General features: G+C 39.6%; 1 protein-coding gene across 1 annotated transcript; it reads right to left on the reverse strand.

Annotated features, from left to right (window-relative positions):
* Positions 1–9,415: 9,415 nt before the first annotated feature.
* On the reverse strand, positions 9,416–18,914 carry LOC122028693 (serine/threonine-protein kinase PCRK1-like). The gene is made up of 5 exons (XM_042587538.1): positions 18,734–18,914; positions 17,399–17,790; positions 11,202–11,462; positions 10,737–10,859; positions 9,416–10,032 (listed from the first exon to the last, which is right to left on the reverse strand). Exons 2-5 carry the CDS (start codon positions 17,771–17,773, stop codon positions 9,511–9,513), a joined length of 1,281 nt encoding a protein of 426 aa, XP_042443472.1. The 5' UTR covers positions 17,774–17,790; positions 18,734–18,914; the 3' UTR covers positions 9,416–9,510.
* Between the last annotated feature and the right edge of the window lie 835 nt (positions 18,915–19,749).

A 19,749-nucleotide genomic window follows, 5' to 3' on the forward strand; every position in this document is an offset into this window, starting at 1 on the left:
ATTCAACCAATTGATATATTGTAGATAAGAACCTACTACCCAAGGACATTATTATATTTATTTAATCGGCACTGAACTGCAATAAATATAATAAACAATTTTGCCTTTTATTAATAATGATATATGATACAAAATGAGTCCTTTATAATCATCTCATAATTTGTATTAGGGCTAATACTAGCATTTTCTTGTCGAGTGGACGAACCATCGACATATATTCTCCAGGTTACTGCTGGTTCAACGTTCTGAACCTCTATGACGAAATCAGCCAAGGCCTGAGCTTTGATTGTTGTTCAAGGTTGATATTGAATATCAAACTCGCTTAGTTCGGTTGTCCATTTGATTAGCCACCCGAATGCTTCTGGGTTAAGGAGGACTCTTCCCAGGGTACTATTGGTCATGAGATGATCGGATGGGTGAGGAAGTATAGGCAGAGTCTTCGAGCGGCTAACACCAGTGCATAAGCCAATTTTTCAAGATAGGTGTAGCGGGATTCTACATCTTTTAATATATGGCTTAGAAAATATACGGGCTGCTATTCAGGACCATTCTGCTTAACTAATACTGAGCCGACCTCATACTCGGTAGGTAAAAAATAAATCCAGAGCAGCTCCCTAGTGCTTGGCTTAGCTAACACAGGCAAGGAGTTAAGATACTCCTTGAGCTCTTCCAACGCCCGGTCGCACTCCACGTCTCACTGGAATTTTATTGCTCAGCGCAGCACCATGAAGAACCATAGGCTCCGATTGGATGCCTTGGATATGAATCTGGACAGTGCAGTGATCCATCCGGTCAACTGGTGGACCTCCTTCAAGCTGTAGGGCAGGGGCATGTCTTATAGGGCCTTCAGTTTGCTCGGATTCGCCTATATACCCCGTTCGGTGATGATATATCTGAGGAAGCGTCCACTCTTAGTGCTAACAGACACTTGCTTGAGTTCAACTTCATCCCTATGTTCTCAAGGTTTGACATGTTTCTTCGATATCTGCACATAGATCAGCAGCTCAGACTGACTTTATTAATATGTCGTCGATGTATACCTTCAAGTTGTGGTCGATCTGCTTCTGAAACACCTTATTCATTAGCCTCTGGTAGGTGGCACCAGCGTTCGTTAGTCTGAACAACATGACATTGTAGTAGAACGTTCCATCGGCTGTGATAAAGCTAACCTTTTCCTGATCTTTTTTGGCGAGCAACACTTGGTGGTAGCCTTGATACGCGTCGAGCATGCAGATCAACTCTCAGCCCGCCTTAGAGTCCACCATCTGATCTATCTGAGGTAGTGGATAGAAATCCTTCGGGCACGCCTTATCCAAGTCACGGAAGTCGATGTACACCCGCCATTGTTGCCCGTCTTGGAGACCATCATGACATTAGCAAGCCAGCTTAGGAACTGGACTTCTCAGATGCGGTCGACCTCTAGTAATTTCTCTATTTTTTTCCCCGGATGATCAGGTTATGCTCCACGCTGAAGTCCCTTTTCCTCTTCTTCATGGGCCGGGCACCAGGTCGGATATGAAGCTCGTGCTAGGCGATGCTCGTCGAGATTCCGGGGAGCTCGTGGGTTGACCAGGCGAACATGTCATGATTCCACCTAAGGCAGGTGGACAGATCTACCTTTCTCTTGCTCTCCACATCGGTTACAATGAAGGTGGTCTCTTCCGACCAGCTTCGGTGAATCTGGACCTCTTCCTTTTCTTCATAAACCATTGCGAGGGGTTTCTCAATGATGGCGTTCACCTCCAATCGCAGGTTTTTTTGAGCGGTCCTTGCTTCTGATCTGACCATCTCGACGTAGCATCGTCGAACGACCAATTGATCGCCTTTGACTTCTCCCACCCTCTCGTCCACTGGGAACTTAATCTTCTGGTAGTAGGTAGACACCACCGCTCGGAACTCATTGAGGGCCGGTCAGCCTAATATAACATTGTAGGCCGATGGTGCATCTACCACAATGAAGTTTGTGGTCCTTATCCTCTTCAGGGGTTCCTCGTCGAGTGAGATGGCCAACTTGGTCTGGTTGATTGGCAACACTTCGTTTCCTATGAAACAGTAGAGCGGGGGCATCCTCAGCAGTAGTTCACTCCGGTCAATTTACAACTGCTCGAATGCCTTCTTGTATATCATGTTCACCGAGCTCCCTGTATCAACAAAAGTTTGATGGATTGTATAATTGGCAATTGTCGCTTGGATGATCAATGCATTGTCGTGAAGAATTTCCACTCCCTCTATCTCAAGGGCCGAAATTAATCGCGGGTCCTTCAGTTTTCTCCCTACTGCAACCAACAATGTGGATCTCGAGTCGTCGAGCATGTAACTTCGTTGCTCAGTTAGAATCTCCGCCGATTGGCCCGTTGGGGATCATTCCTATCTCTCCCCGAGCGGTGTTACTCCGGTTATCTTCCTCCTATGTCGACCATTTTTTTCGCTCGGCAAAGACTCGGGCGGGACTTTGATTGCTCCCATGCTGAGGCCGATGGTGGTGTGGTTTGGGTGTTGTCCTTTCTTCCTCCCTTCATAAGGTTGATCAGTGCCTTTGTCGTCGATCAGGTGATGGGGATAGATGACGATATCATCGCGGGGCCGGCCTGCTAGCTACCAAATCGTAGCAATCTTGGGTGGTGTGCGTCGCCACCGGTGAAAGGAGCAGAACATCGGCGCCCACATCTTGCCTTTTGCTTCCTTTGGACGAGCAATTGCCACATGCTACACAACATGTGTCCTATGCTCGTGTGGCAGGGCTCCTCCTAATCGAGGCCCCTTGGAGGGTTGATGACTGCTCAGCTGTTGCCGTTCAGACGATCCTGTGGGCTTGGTGGGTGTCTCCTTCTTCCTTGCCGCTTGAGCTTCTTCCACATTGATGTATTTGCTGGCCTTTTTTTGTAGGTGGCCAAAGTCCCTCGGCGGCCTCCAAATGAGCGACCAGAAGAACTCTCCTTCGGTGAGCCCTTGGGTGAAGGCGTTCACCAACACGTTCGAGGAGACCATCGGGATGCCCATCGCCACTTAATTAAAGCACTGGATATAGACCCTCAATGCCTCTCGGGGCTCTTGCTTCAGCGAGAATAGATTCGCACTTGTCTTCTAGTGGCTGCGACTGCTAGCAAAGTGATGCAGGAAGGCCGCTCGGAAGTCTAGCTTTAAAGCTGTGGATCGAGCTGCTCGGCAATCGTTTGAACCAACGTTCCGCTAATCCAGCTAGCATAGTTTGGAAGACTCGACATTTCACCCCATCCATGTACTGGTGAAGTGTGGCCGCATTATCAAACTTGGCCAAGTGGTCGTCAGGGTCTGTTGCTCCATTATATTCCTCGATCATCAGTGGGGTGTAATGCTTCGGCAGAGGATCATTTAGAATCCCCTCCGAAAACTGCTGATTGACCTGCTTGGGCTAATCATCCTCTCTGGGTGCCTTCATTTTCCTTGTGTCTCGAGCGGGTGCCTTATCTGAGGAAGATCCCCGATCTCTATCTGCTCGGCCCCTTTCTTCTGCTGGAGTCCATAACAGTGCTCGGTGGTATGAGACCGATGCATTAGGGACTTCCCCATAGGTGTCGATCAGCATTTTGTTCGGCTCTCAAGTGGAAATTTATTCTGCTCGGTCTCCTCGCTCAGCTTGACGACCTACCACTGAGACTGCTGGCGCCTGTGCTTGGCATTCGGACAGTGCCTGTTGGCGCTCGACCAACACCTGTTGTTATTGTTGCTCCACTATCTTCGATGCTTGGGCCTGTATCAGCGTGTTGAGCTCCTCTTTCTTCAGCGTCACCGTTGTGAATCGTCCAGCATCTTCCATCTTCTCATTCGGATGCAGGTTACGATTCCCACAGACGGTGCCAAAATGATCCTGTCAGAAAGCGTGAAGCTGGAAAGCCGGGGAAGTGGTGACTCTTCTAACTGGATGAATACCTCGCTCCTCTCTGCAAAACAAACCAAACTGTTGGAACCCCAAGGTTGTTTTGGTGTGATCAACAAGTTAAGTTAGGTCCTGTGTATTTAACCTTGTGTCTAAGTGTGCAGGAGCTTAGGAACACAGGTACTCGAGTGGAAGACGCAGCTAGCGAGAAGGACGGCCCGCGGGGACGAGACTGTGGAAGAGTACATGGTGACGAGAAGGAAGCGCGTGGTGGGGACGAGAAGCCGAGGCGGAAGATTGCTCGGGAGCAAGAGACGCAGCTAGCAGAAGGTCGGCAGACGAAGACTGCGGATGAGTACGCTAGTGGGCGAGAAGGAAACACGCAACGATCGAGAAGCCGGGAGGAAGCACGCTCGAGAAGACCGGAAGTTGGGTTGGGTGAGCCCTTTTCCGGGCGAGATCACCCAAACGAGCGGATCCGGAGCGGAAGAACCGGACCGAAGCGGGACTGAACCAGAGAAGCGGTCCCGGATGAAAAAGTCAACTATGTTGACTTTCGGGGTCCGGGGCGCCCGGAACTGACCGGGGCGCCCGGACCCATCCGGGGCGCCCGGAACCCTTCCGGGCGCCCGGAACAGTAATGTTGACCAGATCGAGAATTATCTCGATCTGAACGTTGGGGGATAAATTTTATCCCCCCCAGGGCGCCCGGAACCTTTCCAGGCGCCCCGACCAAGGCTATAAATACAGCCTTGGTCCAGAAGCTTTACATCAGTTCAGAAATTGTAAACAACACTTGTGTGCTTCCATTTCTTTGATTAACTTCTTTCTTTTTGTGCCTACACTGCTGTAAACGAGGCTTCTCCGCCTGAAGGAGTTTTTAGTGCAACAATCTTCCTTGGATTAACAACCTCCCCGGTTGTAACCAAGTCAAAACCGGTGCCTCGTTCTTATGCTTTATTTTCTGCTTAATCTATTCTTTTTCAAGTGTTAGCTTAATTGTCCGAGAAAGGGTTGTGTTTTACTCAGGGCTATTCAACCCCCCCTTCTAGCCGGCCGCATCGGTCCTACAAGTGGTATCAGAGCCGAGGCGCTTCAGGAGGACTAACCGCCGAACGAAGCAACAAGATGGCCGGATCCAACATCCACGCACCAAAATTCGAAGGGGACTTCGCTAGCTGGAAAAAGCGAATGGAGGTATTTCTTGAAACAGATTATGATTTATTACTAACAATGGAATTTGGCTATGAAGCACCAGAGGGCAAAGCAAGAAATCAATGGTCAAAGAAGGAGCAGGCTGACCACGTGGCAAACAAGAAAGCAGAATTTCATCTGCTAAGTGTACTTCCAACACAAGAAGTCAATCGAGTTGGTACCTACAACTCGGCAAAGGAGCTTTGGGATAAATTCCTTGAGTTACACGAAGGAACATCCGAAGCCAAACTTGCAAGACGGGATTTACTTCGTAACCAGCTTACAAACCTCCGATTTGAAGAAGGTGAAACAATTGCACATCTACACTCGAGGATTCAGGAACTCATCACCAGACTTACGAATCTCGGAAGAGGTAAGTAACCGAGATTCGCTAAGGTATGCCCTAAATTCCTTTCCTAGAAACTCAAAATGGGCATCACTAGTAGATGCCTTTTACATTTCAAAAAATCTAGAAAAAATTTCATTAGATGAATTATTTTCAACTTTTGAAGTGCATGAGTCAAGATGTGCAGGTCCGAAGGAGCCCAAGAATAATGTCGCCCTTAAAGCTTCGAGAGACGAACCTGAGTCAGAATCTTCTCTCGACGACGAGGAAATGGTAATGATGGTAAGACGATTTAAAAATATTTGTAAATCTAGGAAATCTAACCATCCGCAGGGAAGAAAGAAAAGAACCATCCGCTGCTACCATTGCGATGAAGAAGGGCACGTCAAGGACAATTGCCCTAAACTGAAGAACAACGGGAAGGACAAGGGTAAGAAGCCTATCCAAAATCGCAAGGCCCTAAAAGCGACGTGGGACGATACGTCGTCGGAATCAGAAGTCGAGGAGTTCTCCGGGCTCGCGTTAATGACGAGTCATCAAGACGATGACTGCGAATCAAGCTCTTGAAAGGGGAGCCACGTCCGAAGAGAGCAGCAGTTCAAGGGGAGATACCGACAACGAGATCGACAAGGTAAGTGAGGTACGATCTCTTCCTCCAAATAAAATGTTTAAATTCATTAAAATTTTAACAAAAGATTGCTGCAAATTAGAAAATGAAAATAAAGATTTAAAAGCAATATTAGCTACATCTTGTCTGTTAGAAATGCTAGATAAATCAAATTTAGAAAATGAAAAATTAAAATTAGAAATTCAAAATTTAATTTTTCAAGTAGAAAATTTGAAAAACTCTGCTTGCTCATCTAAAACCAATTTTAGAAGGTTCAATAATTTGAATTGGTATTATAGATATCACCAGGGACAAATTAAAAATATCTCTAGAAAATATGTCCCTAAAAACTTTTTAGTTAATCCAGTAGGTTGGAACCTATATTGGGTTCCTAAATCATGCTTAAATTAATTTTAAAAGTAAAATTAGCGCTTTAAGTGAGAAAATTAAATAAAGAATTTCTTTATGAGGCTTTGTCCAAGGAAGTGGTTGTTGCTCCAATAACCAAGAAGGCCTAGTGCCTCGCCACGACCTGGAAGCCAAAATATTGAAATAAATGTTTAATTAACTTACTAATAAAGCATTAATACAAGAATTAATTAGTGCTTGAAAAAGGTTATTCAAAACATTTTATTTCAATTTACCTACTTAGAATTTTGTTATTTTTATATTCTCAAAAATTATTTTTTCCTAAGTTAAGAAATTTTGTTTGAAACTAGAAATCTCAGCTTTAATTACTTAGAAAATTTTCTAAATTTCTTAAAAACTTAGATTTTTTTGAAATATTTTTTCTAAGTCTTTAACCCTTAGATTATTTTTATTGGAACCCCATTTTTTTTGTGATCAAAGGGGGAGAAGGGAAAGTATAAGTCTAGGGGGAGGTAGGGGGAGGTAGATAGAATTTAATTTTTTTTCTATCTTTTTGCACTTAAATTGCAATTTAAGTTAATTTACTTAATTCAATTTTATGTATATTTTAACCCTAGCTTAACTTGGGTTGATCACACCAAAAAGGGGGAGATTGTTGGAACCCCAAGGTTGTTTTGGTGTGATCAACAAGTTAAGTTAGGTCCTGTGTATTTAACCTTGTGTCTAAGTGTGCAGGAGCTTGCTCGAGGAGACGAGCAAAAAACACGGCTAGCGAGAAGGGCGGCATTTGAGAGAGCCAACGAACGCGGTGCGTCAGAGGGACGAGGCATTGCTGAAGAGTACGCCGGCAGACGAGAAGGAAGCACGCGACGATTCCGAGGGAAGAAGCCAGGAGCGAAAGATGCTCGAAGGCCGGAAGTTGGGTTCGGGTGAGCCCTTTCCGGCGAGATCACCCAAGCGAGCGGATTCGGAGCGGAAGAACCGGACCGAGGCGAGCTGAACCGGAGAGGCGGTCCGGGATGAAAAGTCAACATGTTGTTCGGGGTCCGGGGCGCCCGGAACTGACCGGGGCGCCCGGACCCATCCGGGGCGCCCGGAACCCTTCCGGGCGCCCGGAACAGTAATGTTGACCAGATCGAGAATTATCTCGATCTGAACGTTGGGGGATAAATTTTATCCCCCCCAGGGCGCCCGGAACCTTTCCAGGCGCCCCGACCAAGGCTATAAATACAACCTTGGTCCAGAAGCTTTACATCAGTTCAGAAATTGTAAACAACACTTGTGTGCTTCCATTTCTTTGATTAGCTTCTTTCTTTTTGTGCCTACACTGCTGTAAACGAGGCTTCTCCGCCTGAAGGAGTTTTTAGTGCAACAATCTTCCTTGGATTAACAACCTCCCCGGTTGTAACCAAGTCAAAACCGGTGCCTCGTTCTTATGCTTTATTTTCTGCTTAATCTATTCTTTTTCAAGTGTTAGCTTAATTGTCCGAGAAAGGGTTGTGTTTTACTCAGGGCTATTCAACCCCCCCTTCTAGCCGGCCACATCGGTCTTACACAAACCAGGGAAGGGATCCCTAGCGTTGGCCCTTCGACGCTCAAGTTAGAAACAATAGTAGGAAGAGAAATAAAAATAATAGAGATAGAGATCAATCTTGTCTTTCTTCATACCTAGCATACTCTTTTATACCTTTCTTAGTGACCCTCCATCTTTTCCTGTTTAATGATATTAATTATCGACAAAAGACATCTTTGTTTTGGCTTCTTCGCATTCAATGATAGATGAGTGTTCTCTTTTATTTTCTCTTCTTCTTATAAAGTATCTGTCTTTTCCTCTTTTATTATTTTATCAATTCATTATTATTTGTATAATGCCAATGGGTGGCCCGATCGACCCACTCTCTTACCGACCAGGTTGATCGGATACTAGTTCATCCAGACAACCAATCGGACAGTGGTTCCTCCAATCGGTTGTTGTAGCCACTTCCCGTTCGAGTCGGCCTAACTTAAGCCATGACATTGATCGTCTTGACTTTGGCCTACACCGTGACAATTGACTCGTGTCAGGTAGGTTCCTCCTTATCGTCGCATCAATGACAATGAGTCGGAGTCGAATTGGATTTCATATTCTTCGATCCATATCTATCGAGGATTAGATATCCATCCCTATATCCATGTCTAACTATTATTATTAAACAAAAGCATATTACAATTAATATCAATATTTTATATATATATATATATATATATTCTACAATCGTGTGATTAAATAATATTTATTCGAACTATAAGAGGAAGTTTCAATTGTTTATTTTATTCATTAAAATTATCACTCAAATATGTAAAATAAAAATAATATAAAGTTACTATTATAGAAGTTAGTAACTTTTACGTGGTCGAATAATTACATAATGTATTTAGAAACTAATTGCTAACTCCTGGTGTAAAAGTTAAAAGTTAGTTTCTAATTATAAAAGTTAGTCGTTAGTTTCTACAGAGCATTTTTTTTTTGATAAGTTATTTTAAAAGGAGAATGTAGAGGGGCACCTATTTAACTTTAATAAAAAATTACTCATGTGACAGAAAACACAAATAATGAATGCCCATTTGATTTTTCGTCCAAATTCATTTGATCAATTTGATATGTGAGTACATTTTTGTATTCAAAGTTGCATCGAATGCGTTATCTAAAATTTATACTCATATAGCTATTTCCAATAATTTTTAAAATCTAAGTTTTTGTTAGTCTTTTTATTTAACATCCACTGTGCTTGTTTCCTTTGAATTTCCTTCCTGAGAGGTCAAGTCGAGCAAAATTTTATATTGTTCAAAATAAACTAATCCAGTCAAAGCAAAAAAAGTTTAAAAATAATTAAGTGCTCAAAGTTAACTTGATTTATTTTTTATGAACATAATCTTAGTTACATTAATCTTAATTAAGTTTGATTTGAGTTTGCTGATTTAGACGTTATTGAACTGAATTCAAACTTATTTAATTGGTCATAAAGCTTCTTTATCTATTATTCATGTACATTATTGAGGATCATTAATGAACTGAACACTTATAAGAAATTTGAAAAACACATAACGCAATGCTATAACAGTGGAGCATCTCAACCTACCACAGTTTTCCTCATACAATCAACAAGTTCTCACAAGCTTCGGCCTCCATCGTTTCCACACCAAATGGACACCTTCCCTGAACTTCCAGTCCCCCACGACTCGCTTCCGGCCTTTGTTTTCTGCTGCCCCTCCGTCGCCTTGTTCTGTATCTGCATTCCTTAGAGGAACTTGTGGTGCTCCGACTTCTGAGGCTTCCATAATTTCTAGGACCATCTTCCGCACTTGACTCATTTTAGGCCTGTTCTTGGGTTGCCGCAACAGACATTTATTAGCCACAGAAGCAAGCTTTGTCGCAGACTTCATTGAGTATTCGTCGCCTAGCCTTGGATCCACAATTTTTTGAAACTTTTTAGTGTCTGATAAGTACGGTCGGATCCATTCTAAGAGCTTTTGTTCGCTTTTGGGTCGGTGTCTATCTATTGGAGGACGGCCGGTGATAAGTTCATATAAGAAAACTCCATAGCTCCATATGTCACTCTTAGAAGTAAGACGACCGGTTTGCACGTACTCAGGAGCAGCATATCCCACAGTTCCAACGACCTGTTAAGTTTCAAAAGAAAATTGAGAAACAAGGATATGGGATAGTTAGCTGCATACACTAACGAAATTCTGTCTGCAGGATATAGAGCCATGATATCGTTCTCTTTCTTATGTAGAAATATGCAGTTGAAATCTCTTCCTTATATATCGATAGTTGGAACAAAACATGTATGAAAGCTTCATTCAAACTTTCAAATGATGCTTATGTTCTTCTATTACTGAGATTCAATGCTATTGTTCTTTAGTAGTATCAGAAACTAAGCTACAAGTTACAACAGAATCTACCACCTTAGTGTTCACTAAAGGAACTTACCCTGAAGATCTAAGCCGCATTGTCATCTTTTACCTACTCTTGTAAAGCTAGGAAATAGTGACTTCCTGACAAATTATTACATTTAGCAGCTAAGATCCTTAATGCTTTCACCTAAAATTATCAACTATTGAAAAAAGAACATGTAGGAAACGGGACAATTATACTATTCATTTAACAGCTTTACATCCACTTGCGATAAGTGGATGATACCAGCTTTAAGGGGTTGTATATACTAGTCATGTGGAGACAAAGCTTGTCGATGAAATTCTAAAAAAGTAGTTTAAGCTTTAATATGACAAGGGTTCAAACTATTGCAGAAAAATCAAATACAGCCATAATGCAATATAGCAAGGAAGCTGATGGGACTTAATTGGGGTGTGGCATCACTTACTGCTGTTGAAACATGACTTAGTCCTTCTGTTGGTCCTTGTCTAGCCAAGCCAAAGTCTGACAATTTTGCATTCCATTCTTCATCTAATAGAATGTTGGACGACTTTAAATCTCTGAATATAATCTGTCATGTGGCATAAAATAAGCAACGCAATAGGACAAAGTGAATAAAAACCAAGAGAATCCGCATAAATTTAATCGCATTATTTTGAGTAAGTGATGTCATAGTCAGCCCCATTCAACAATGCATTTCAATAAATAACAGGAAATGCATATGCATAAATGTGCATAATGTCAGCCAAGACACCATATAACATAGCATTTTCCAAAATAAAACAGAAATCCGTTTTCCAACACGTGTAAAAGTTAGCTGATGAACTTCCATGTATGAAACACTCAAAACCACAATATGACAAAATTAATATGGCAAGAACAAACTATTGGTAGTATCTAAGTTGATGAAAACCTGGAAATCCATTTCCTCGTGCAAGTATGCCAATCCACACGCAGCATCACGCGCTATCCTTAATCTCATGTACCAAGAAAGTGTTGTCTTAGACCGAGTTGAGAAGTGATGTTGTACGCTTCTATTTGGCATATACTCATATATAAGCAGTCGTTGTATTCCCCTTTCATCGTCTTCAGCACAGTAACCTATTAATTTAACAAGATTTGGATGCTCAACCACCCCAAGAACATTAACTTCAGTTAGCCATTCCTTATGTCCCTACAATAATAACACAAGGTTACAAAACTAATTTTTGTATGAATATAAGAGGATATTGGCAAATTAAACCCTAAAACAAAACTCTCCATTTGTCCAAATAAATTATCAGGTACTCATTTAGTAGTTATTAGATTGTGAAATTCCCCTGCAGTATATTTATGAACACTCGACATCATGAGTGATGTGCAACAATTCTCATGCAGTACAAATTAAAATGTCTAACTTCACTATATTACAGACACTCAATGTCATGAGTGGTGTTCAACAGAGAATATTACAGGGTTTTTGGAGACTGTGGATGCTTAAACATAAGAATTACATAGATGCACATGACCCATCCCTTGCATATAAATTATGAAATAAGAAATATATATTTAAAACAACAGCATGATTAATATGAATTTTAAGCAGTACATATGGCATAATAAGTTGGTAAGTTTGCCAACAAGGATTTTAAGTTTTTTTACTTGTAGATGACAAAATAAAATTGCCATGCAATGAAGATAAGAAGAAGATGCAACCATGGTTTATAATACCAAGCCATGATTTACCGTTCCACCCATCTACTGTCATGTCAAAAGGGATGAGACGCACATACATGGCTTTGAAAACCACGAACCGTGAGAAGTAATCCTTCCTCCTTTCTGTTGATGAAACTAGTGTTCAGGTTTTTGAGGTATGCCTCTTCTTCCATTGCCTTTTCCTCCATCCACCTCTTCCTTCGTTGTTTCTGTTCGCCTCTTCGTATGTCTTCCTTGATCTGCTTCTTCGTTCATCTTCCTCTACCACCTCTTCCTCTGTCTTTTTCTCCTCTTCCTCACCTTCCTCCATCTGCCTCTTCCTCCATCTTCCTTCATTAGACTTAATTCATTGCCATTCTCTTCTCTAATAGGACATGAACCAGAAAAGGGAAGAACAAAGATGTCTCTCGCTTTCTCTTCTTCTTTCTCTTTCTCTTCCTCTACTTAATCGAAGTGCTTTATCTCTTTTTGTGTAATCTATATTTGTAGATATAGAATTAAGCAATTTTGATATTATTAAAGTTAGCTACAGCACCAAATCTTGGATATCCTTCTGTTGTTGTTTGTTTTGTTGTTGATTATTCATAACATAGTTTGACAAAAATTGGTGAATTCTATAGTAGCATCACTTTTCTATTTGTTGGTAAAATTGACGGGATAGGAGATAAATGTCATATCTTGGCTTAATCTGAATCATGATTGATCTACAGTTTTGGTAAATGTTGCATTTGAAATTAAAATTTATTTTCGTATTGCAACTCACTATTCCTAGATAACATAATCTAGCCAACACAAAGTATACTGATATATACTTATTGATGCAAGAGAATTCTGTGGATTTTTTGTTTATTATTAATTTTAGAAAATTAGTCATTTTTGTAATTTTTGAGTTTTTTTGTATTTTAGGTATTTTTGATAATTTCTATTTGTACAATTTTAGGATTTTAGTCTGTTTAGGATTTGTAGGATTTGAGTCTGTTTTGATTTTTTTTCCTTTCTATTAGGATTTTTCTTCTCTGTTAAGATTTTTCTTTTCTTGCGCATCTTAGAGTTTTGGGTCTATATAAGGGTCGCTTTAGTTGATGTTTATAGGAGATTTTTGATTTAATAATATTTTCGACAGCGCCGTTATTTTCTTATTTCATGGTATTCTTCTTCAAATCAACGGATTCAATAGTTTGCGGATAATCGCTATCTCGTTCGACGTCAGTTGGTATCAAAGTTCCTAAGGTAAATTCGTTATCTTAATGGTCCCTCTAGTGTCGGCCCCACGAATATGGAGGGAGATAAATGCAGTTACACAGACGTTAAGCGTATGGTGGGATAAACCCTAGCTTGTCAGTTTCTGAGAATCAACCTCTAGCTATTACACTAGAGATGTCATGCACCCACTCTGCGCTACGCCCTGGGGGTGGTATCAGAGCTCCTAGATCCCATGGATGGTCGTCGTGGTCGTGACAAGTAGGTTCTGGCTGAAGAAGTCTAGTATCATGATTATAGCACCCAAGATGAGATCAAGATCTATAGAGACAAGTCGAAGTTATCCCAACGTCTAATGGCACAAGATCGTAAAGATTATAATTTCCTTTATTCCTCTTTTAAAAAATCATTAATTTCCAATCAAGGAGAGATGTGGAAGTGCAAGCTTGGTGTCGAGGGATTTGGGATCAATCGTCCCGCCTAGTGTATGAAATGTCGTTCCCTGCCGCCCGGCACGAGCGGTTTTTACCGTTCCGCCGGGCGACCGAAACTAGCACGGGAGGCGTCCCTGTCTCGGCAGCGCTGAAGGAGACGCGAGACGCCTCCGTCGGCGTCGGAGGAGACGTGGGACGCCTCCGGTGGCGTCCCGCGACGCCTTCGGCACCAAAGGCGTCGCGTGCGACGCCGAAAGCTTCCGGCGACCCTGTCGGTGTCGCCGGACTCTTCCGGCGACCCTTCCGGCGCCGCCGGAGGCGTCTGGCGATGCTTTCGGCACCGCCGGACACCACCCGCGGGATCGCTCGCGATGATCACGGGCGTTCTCACGTACGTGCGATTTTTTTTTCTTTTTTTTTTAAAATATTTATTTATTTTATTTAATTAATTAAATTAAACAATTCCTAAGGAGGACGTGAGTTATTTAGAAGAGGCTTTTATAAACTCTAATTAAATTATCCTAATAAAATATATAAAAAATATATTTAAAATTAAAATAAATTTAATAAATTTTATTAATTAATATTCTGAAAAAAAAATAATATTGTAAATTTAATTTAAAAATTTTAAAAATATAATAATTCTTATTTATATTCTAATATTTTCTTTATTATTTTAAATTTTTTTTAAAAATTCTAAAAAAATTTAAAAATTCTATTTTTTTAAAAAGAATTCTAATAAATTATATTTATATTCTGATATTTTTAAAAAAAAATTTACTTGATATTTTTTTGCTATTTAAAATCTATATTATTTAATTAATAATTAATTAAATGAATAAATAATTAATTTATATAATTATTATTAATATAAAGTAATATCCTGTATTATTATTATTATTATTATTATTATTATTATTATTATAGATACTTCCATTTTAATTTAAATTATTGATATATCAATTCTATTTAAATAAAACTATTTTTAATTATTTTTTCTAACAATATTAAATTATTCAATAATTGAGAACTTATAATAAATCAATATACAATTTATTTTTATATACACCATAAACATATTTATCTTATAATTACTATAGATAAATAAAAAAATACCGAAACTGTATCAGCAGTGTACGATACGATACCGAAACCCTATCGTTCCGGTCTGAGATCGAAACCTCGACACGGGTCGAAATTTTAAACCTTGGTCCCGCCACCAACAATTTCGAGGGAACGCCAACACCGCAAGGCCTCTATGCCCCCCCTTCCTCTTGCGATAGCGGAGACAACCATGAGGTGTAGACCTTGACAACATCGAGTACGATCAATCTGACTCTCCCGATTATCAAATTAGAGGTGGCGGAGACAACGACAAGATCAAAATATTTGGTGATCCAATTTACGATAAAGACGAGACCGAGTCAACTAACGAGCCAATTTATGATGATGATGAAATTGATAAAGTTGGTATGGATCTTCAAATTGAGGAAGAAGTAAAACAAATATTGATATGGATGAGCCTCAAGATTTTGATATCGATGGATCAAAGTTGGGTTCCTTCGGATCTGATGAAGAAATGAATGGTGCGGATGAAAAGTCTAAAAAAGACAATGTTATTGATGAGGATGTTTCTCAAGTGGACAATAACTCTGCTGGAACACTGAAATCTGAATACAACTTGGTTAGGGAAGATATGGCTGATGTGAAAGGCAATGACCAGTCCAAGGTTGAATTTGGTGAACCCAATAAAATTCCCTCCTAGCAGAGAGAAGAAACACGTGCATTAGCTGATACAGGAAGAAAAGATGATGTTGTTGGTGGACCAAGTAAAATCGGCGAGAATTTGGTGAGTGCTGATTTGTCAGCTGAGATTAAAAAAGCTACCAAAAAGAAAGTTGTTAAAAAGGTAGTGAAAGGAAAGGTAGTCAACAAGAAACCGATTATGGTAGAAGCTGACAGAAGCATCAACAGGAAGATAATATGGATATTGAAGATGGACTCACAGAAGATAAAGCCAATTCATCTGAAGGCCTGACTGGCATGAAAACTAAAAATGAGCCAACTGTTATGGATGGTACAGAAGTGGTTAACAATGAACATGATGGCATGGCATGTGAGGGAGATGTCAATTGGAAAATCCTAATGCACGAGCAAGGTTTCTACACAGTTTTGCAACTCCAACTTAACCGTTTTGAATATGATGCCATTTGAGCAATAATGATGAAGATAAATGATCGTGGTGGAGTGCATGGTGGACATTATTATGCTTTCATAAGACCAGATCAGCTGTTATCAAGTTTTGCCAAGTTAAAAACTGAGGATCTTCCCCCGGACTACCGCCTTACTTGAGGACGAGTTCTTTTCAATCAAGGGTGACTGATGCCGAGGATTCTATGGTTCTTTTTTTTATTATTAGTAAATTAATATATTTTTGTATTTTTTTTGAGTTTTTTTGGTATTTTTGGTAATTTCAATCTTTTACAATTTTAGGATTTTTAGTCCATTTAGAATTTTTAGGATTTGAATATATTTCATTTTTTTCCTTTCTATTAGGATTTCCCCTTTCCGTTTTCCTTTCTTGCACGTCTTAGAGTTTTTGGCCTATATTAGAGTCTATTTAGTTAATGTTTAGAGGAGATATTTGGTTTAATAATATTTTCGGCAGTGCTGCTATTTTCCCATTTTCTAATATTCTTCTTCGAATCAACATATTTTAGAAGATTCTTTCCGGTATTCGTGCACGAATCAACGGATTCAATAGCCCATAGGATAATTACTATTCCACCCAGCGTCACTTATACATATACTAATATATATTTATATAAAATGTATGGAAATTGTATTGGCACAATATGAAATGATATTGAAACCACATCATTCTGTTCAGATATCAAAACTCTAGCATGACTTGAGTTTTTAAACCTTGGAAGGATGCAACTGATACTATCCACTCTCTTGGATGTTGCAAATGTCAATGCCCTTCTCATTGCTAGACAATGCAACAAAATTTAACACAGAAACTCTGCAATGGTTTCACTTGAAACAAGTATTAAGATTACTCTGCCATGTGATGAACATGCCTCTCAAGGTTTTATAGTTTTGTAATTGATAGAAGTATTTCACTGCCAAAATCAATTTGCTTGCTAGCCAGCCAAGCATGGGGCAAATGATCAAGACTAACATAGAGCACTATTCATGTCATTTCATGTAAAATACTCAATGAAATACAGGAAATAATGAAAAAAAGATAAAAACAACTTATACCATACTGTACAATTGTTATGCCTTATAGGCTCCATGTGGTGTTTACCACAACACTCATGTTTGCCTGAATTAAGTAAACAATAGAAGTGATGAGAGTAATCATCTACATTAACCAGTGTGTCTATCCTATAAGCACCAGGGAAGAGGAAATCCCAATAATTTTTTTTCTACTAAATGCATCATTAAGCTTACAGTTAAAATTATTGGATCCTATGGGGTTAGACTCTAATATACAAGGTTTAGATGCAAATATAAATATGGAGAATCTATATAGTCTTGATTCTTGATGAAGTCCAAGATGAAACTTTAAATTACACACACACACACACACATGTGAAATCACACACCAAATAGAACCAGATTATATCACTGTGATTTTAGTCCTTAAATATAACAATTAACTTTAAAATATCTATTTTTAGCAATTAACTTTAAATAACAAGACTGTCATTAAGTGAAAAGGGAATATATAGTAGAAGATAACTAATGAGTTTGCATCCAAAAGAAAACTTGCCTGCTGTCCCTTGCGACTTAGTTGCTTGACAGCAATCTCAATCTTTATATTTGAATCTTCAAGGCTCTTGATTGTTCCCCTGTAAACCGATCCAAACCCACCTTCCCCCAGTATTAGAGACCGGCTAAAATTCCTTGTGGCATTCCTCAGTTCTGAAAATGTGAATACCCTGAGATTGCAAGGTCTCTGGGAGAAACTAGGATAGTTGGGCCTTCCCATGGAGTCAACACCAATAACCTCTCCAGAGTTGAACTCAGTTTCTGATCTTCTAAAATCATGATCAATTGATGTGGTGCTATTAGATCGAAGTGAAGTGGACAATCTTAATTGGATTTCCTCCTTTACCACTCCATTTAGGAATGAGAAACACTTCATTGCTAACTTAGGAGAACCTAATGATGGAATAATTGATACTAGACATTAGCTAAAGGAGAATTTGGAATCTAAAAATTACTAGGTTCAATTCAGAACTATGACTACATATGAGCATCTTACATCTCATTTGAAACTATTTCTTAAGAAAAAAAGGAATTCCAATTCCATAATAGAAATGAATTCTAAAGAATTAAAAGCACAGTTCTTGTGTAGTATAGAATTGAAATGAAATTTCATTGGTTAGGGAGTTTGAGGAAAATGTCCTTGCACTATATATTATGAGCGCGTTAAAAATAAGCTTGAAGAAAAAAATTGCAAGGATTTAGAACTTCAATCATGTACTGTGTGATAAAAAAATCCTTTCCTTTTCAGTTCCTAGTTCTGTTAATCACAAGGGCATTCATTAGATCTATTGTATAAGTTTTCAATTCACAAATGTTGTGTGTTCCAAGCAAAATGAAGGGAAGAATATCAACTAATTTTCTATGTCAAGGCATAATTTCAGTTCAATGAAAGGTAGAAATTCCTTGAACAAGATGCCTAAACTATTAGATTTCTATTCCTCCGACAATATTAATTATTATTAACCCAAAAGGAATGGATTAATGATTCCTAAGCGAACTGCAATTTACAATTCCGCTTCCACGACCAAATATATTGTTCTTACTCCCAATACCTTCTTAAAGGAAACCTCTTGCCCCCAAAACTAACCTTATACTTCAGTTACCTGTAAAAAAAATAGACTTTGACTAAACAAAGAGCAGTAACTCTCCTAAAAAATTCCCAATTAGCAACGAACTAATGCAATTCAAAACAAAGACAAAGCATAAGGTAAAGCGAATAAAAGGAACGTATTTAAAACTTGTTCACGCCAATCATGCACAGATTACCTTCCCCTACCATCAACAAAAAAGCAGTAAGCTGGGTGGGAAAACACCGAAAATGGGTAGAGCTTCCTACCTCATCGACTCCGCAAAAAAGCAATCACGAAGGGCAGCTAGACGAGCCAAAATCACCGTATAACTGGAAAAAATTTCTCCTCACCTCTCCAACCGGTCCAGGGAGAGAGAGAGAAGGAGACGGCAGAGAGAGAGGCGAAGACTGAAGACTGAAGAGCCCGTGGGAGACCGAGAGCATTCAACGGCGCACAAGCAAATTACACGGAGAGCGATCCCCGTCCCTTTCGAAGAGGGCCACCGTATCTCTCGATCTGATCCGTCAATGCATAACGTGACACGCACGTGCTCGGAAGTCGCCCACTTTAGCCGTCCATCACAGGGCCGTCTGAATCTGAACGCGCGAGGTTGCGTCGGGAAAGGACACGCCTGGAACGAGTGATGCGATTTCATTGGCTGGAGCTATGTGGGACCGACCCGCCAGTTGGCATCCACCGCTGTTGTGGTCAACTCTGGCGGTTTGAAAGTTGGAACCGGTGGATTACCTTTTAAGTCCATTTTCAGAATATTTTTTTATTTTACCCCCTTAGTGTTATCAATTTTTTGTTTATCTTTTAGACGATGACAGTTTTTACACCAATAACAGAAGTTCAATTAGTGTAATTAATGTGTAAAAAGAAACCTCTTAAGTGTTTGAAAAAAAGTAATAACATTTATCTGGTAGAACAAAGAACGATATCTTTTATCTTTATATATATAATTTCATAATATTAAGGATTCTATCGTTGATAAGGAGGGCGATCCTTGATGCCCCCTCATTCTGCCTCTGATGATGCGGTTAGATATTTCAAACTATTAATCAGTTATTTGAAGGTCAAATTGGACTGTGACATATTATAATGATTTCTTTTTAATTGGATGATAATTTTAAAAATTAAATAATGGATTAATCAGTACATAGGATTATATATATTTAGATTAAAATGATATAATAATATAAATTAACTAATATCAAATTAAGCAAGCAAAATTAAATAATTAAGAAAACCAACAAACGGTCATACCACAAAAAAAATAATA

This window comes from Zingiber officinale, chromosome 10B, assembly GCF_018446385.1.
Source record: "Zingiber officinale cultivar Zhangliang chromosome 10B, Zo_v1.1, whole genome shotgun sequence".
NCBI classification, from domain to species: domain Eukaryota; kingdom Viridiplantae; phylum Streptophyta; class Magnoliopsida; order Zingiberales; family Zingiberaceae; genus Zingiber; species Zingiber officinale.

What these genes read in the sequence shown, in the direction of transcription:
- LOC122028693 (XM_042587538.1), bottom strand. Translation starts at nt 17,773, where the DNA reads ATGAAGTGTTTCTCATTCCTAAATGGAGTGGTAAAGGAGGAAATCCAA. An exon ending in TAAGTCGCAAGGGACAGCAG is followed by an intron (nt 11,463 to 17,398) that starts GCAAGTTTTCTT and finishes TTATTATTGTAG; the next exon opens with GGACATAAGGAATGGCTAAC. An exon ending in TAAGTCATGTTTCAACAGCA is followed by an intron (nt 10,033 to 10,736) that starts GTAAGTGATGCC and finishes GAAACTTAACAG; the next exon opens with GTCGTTGGAACTGTGGGATA.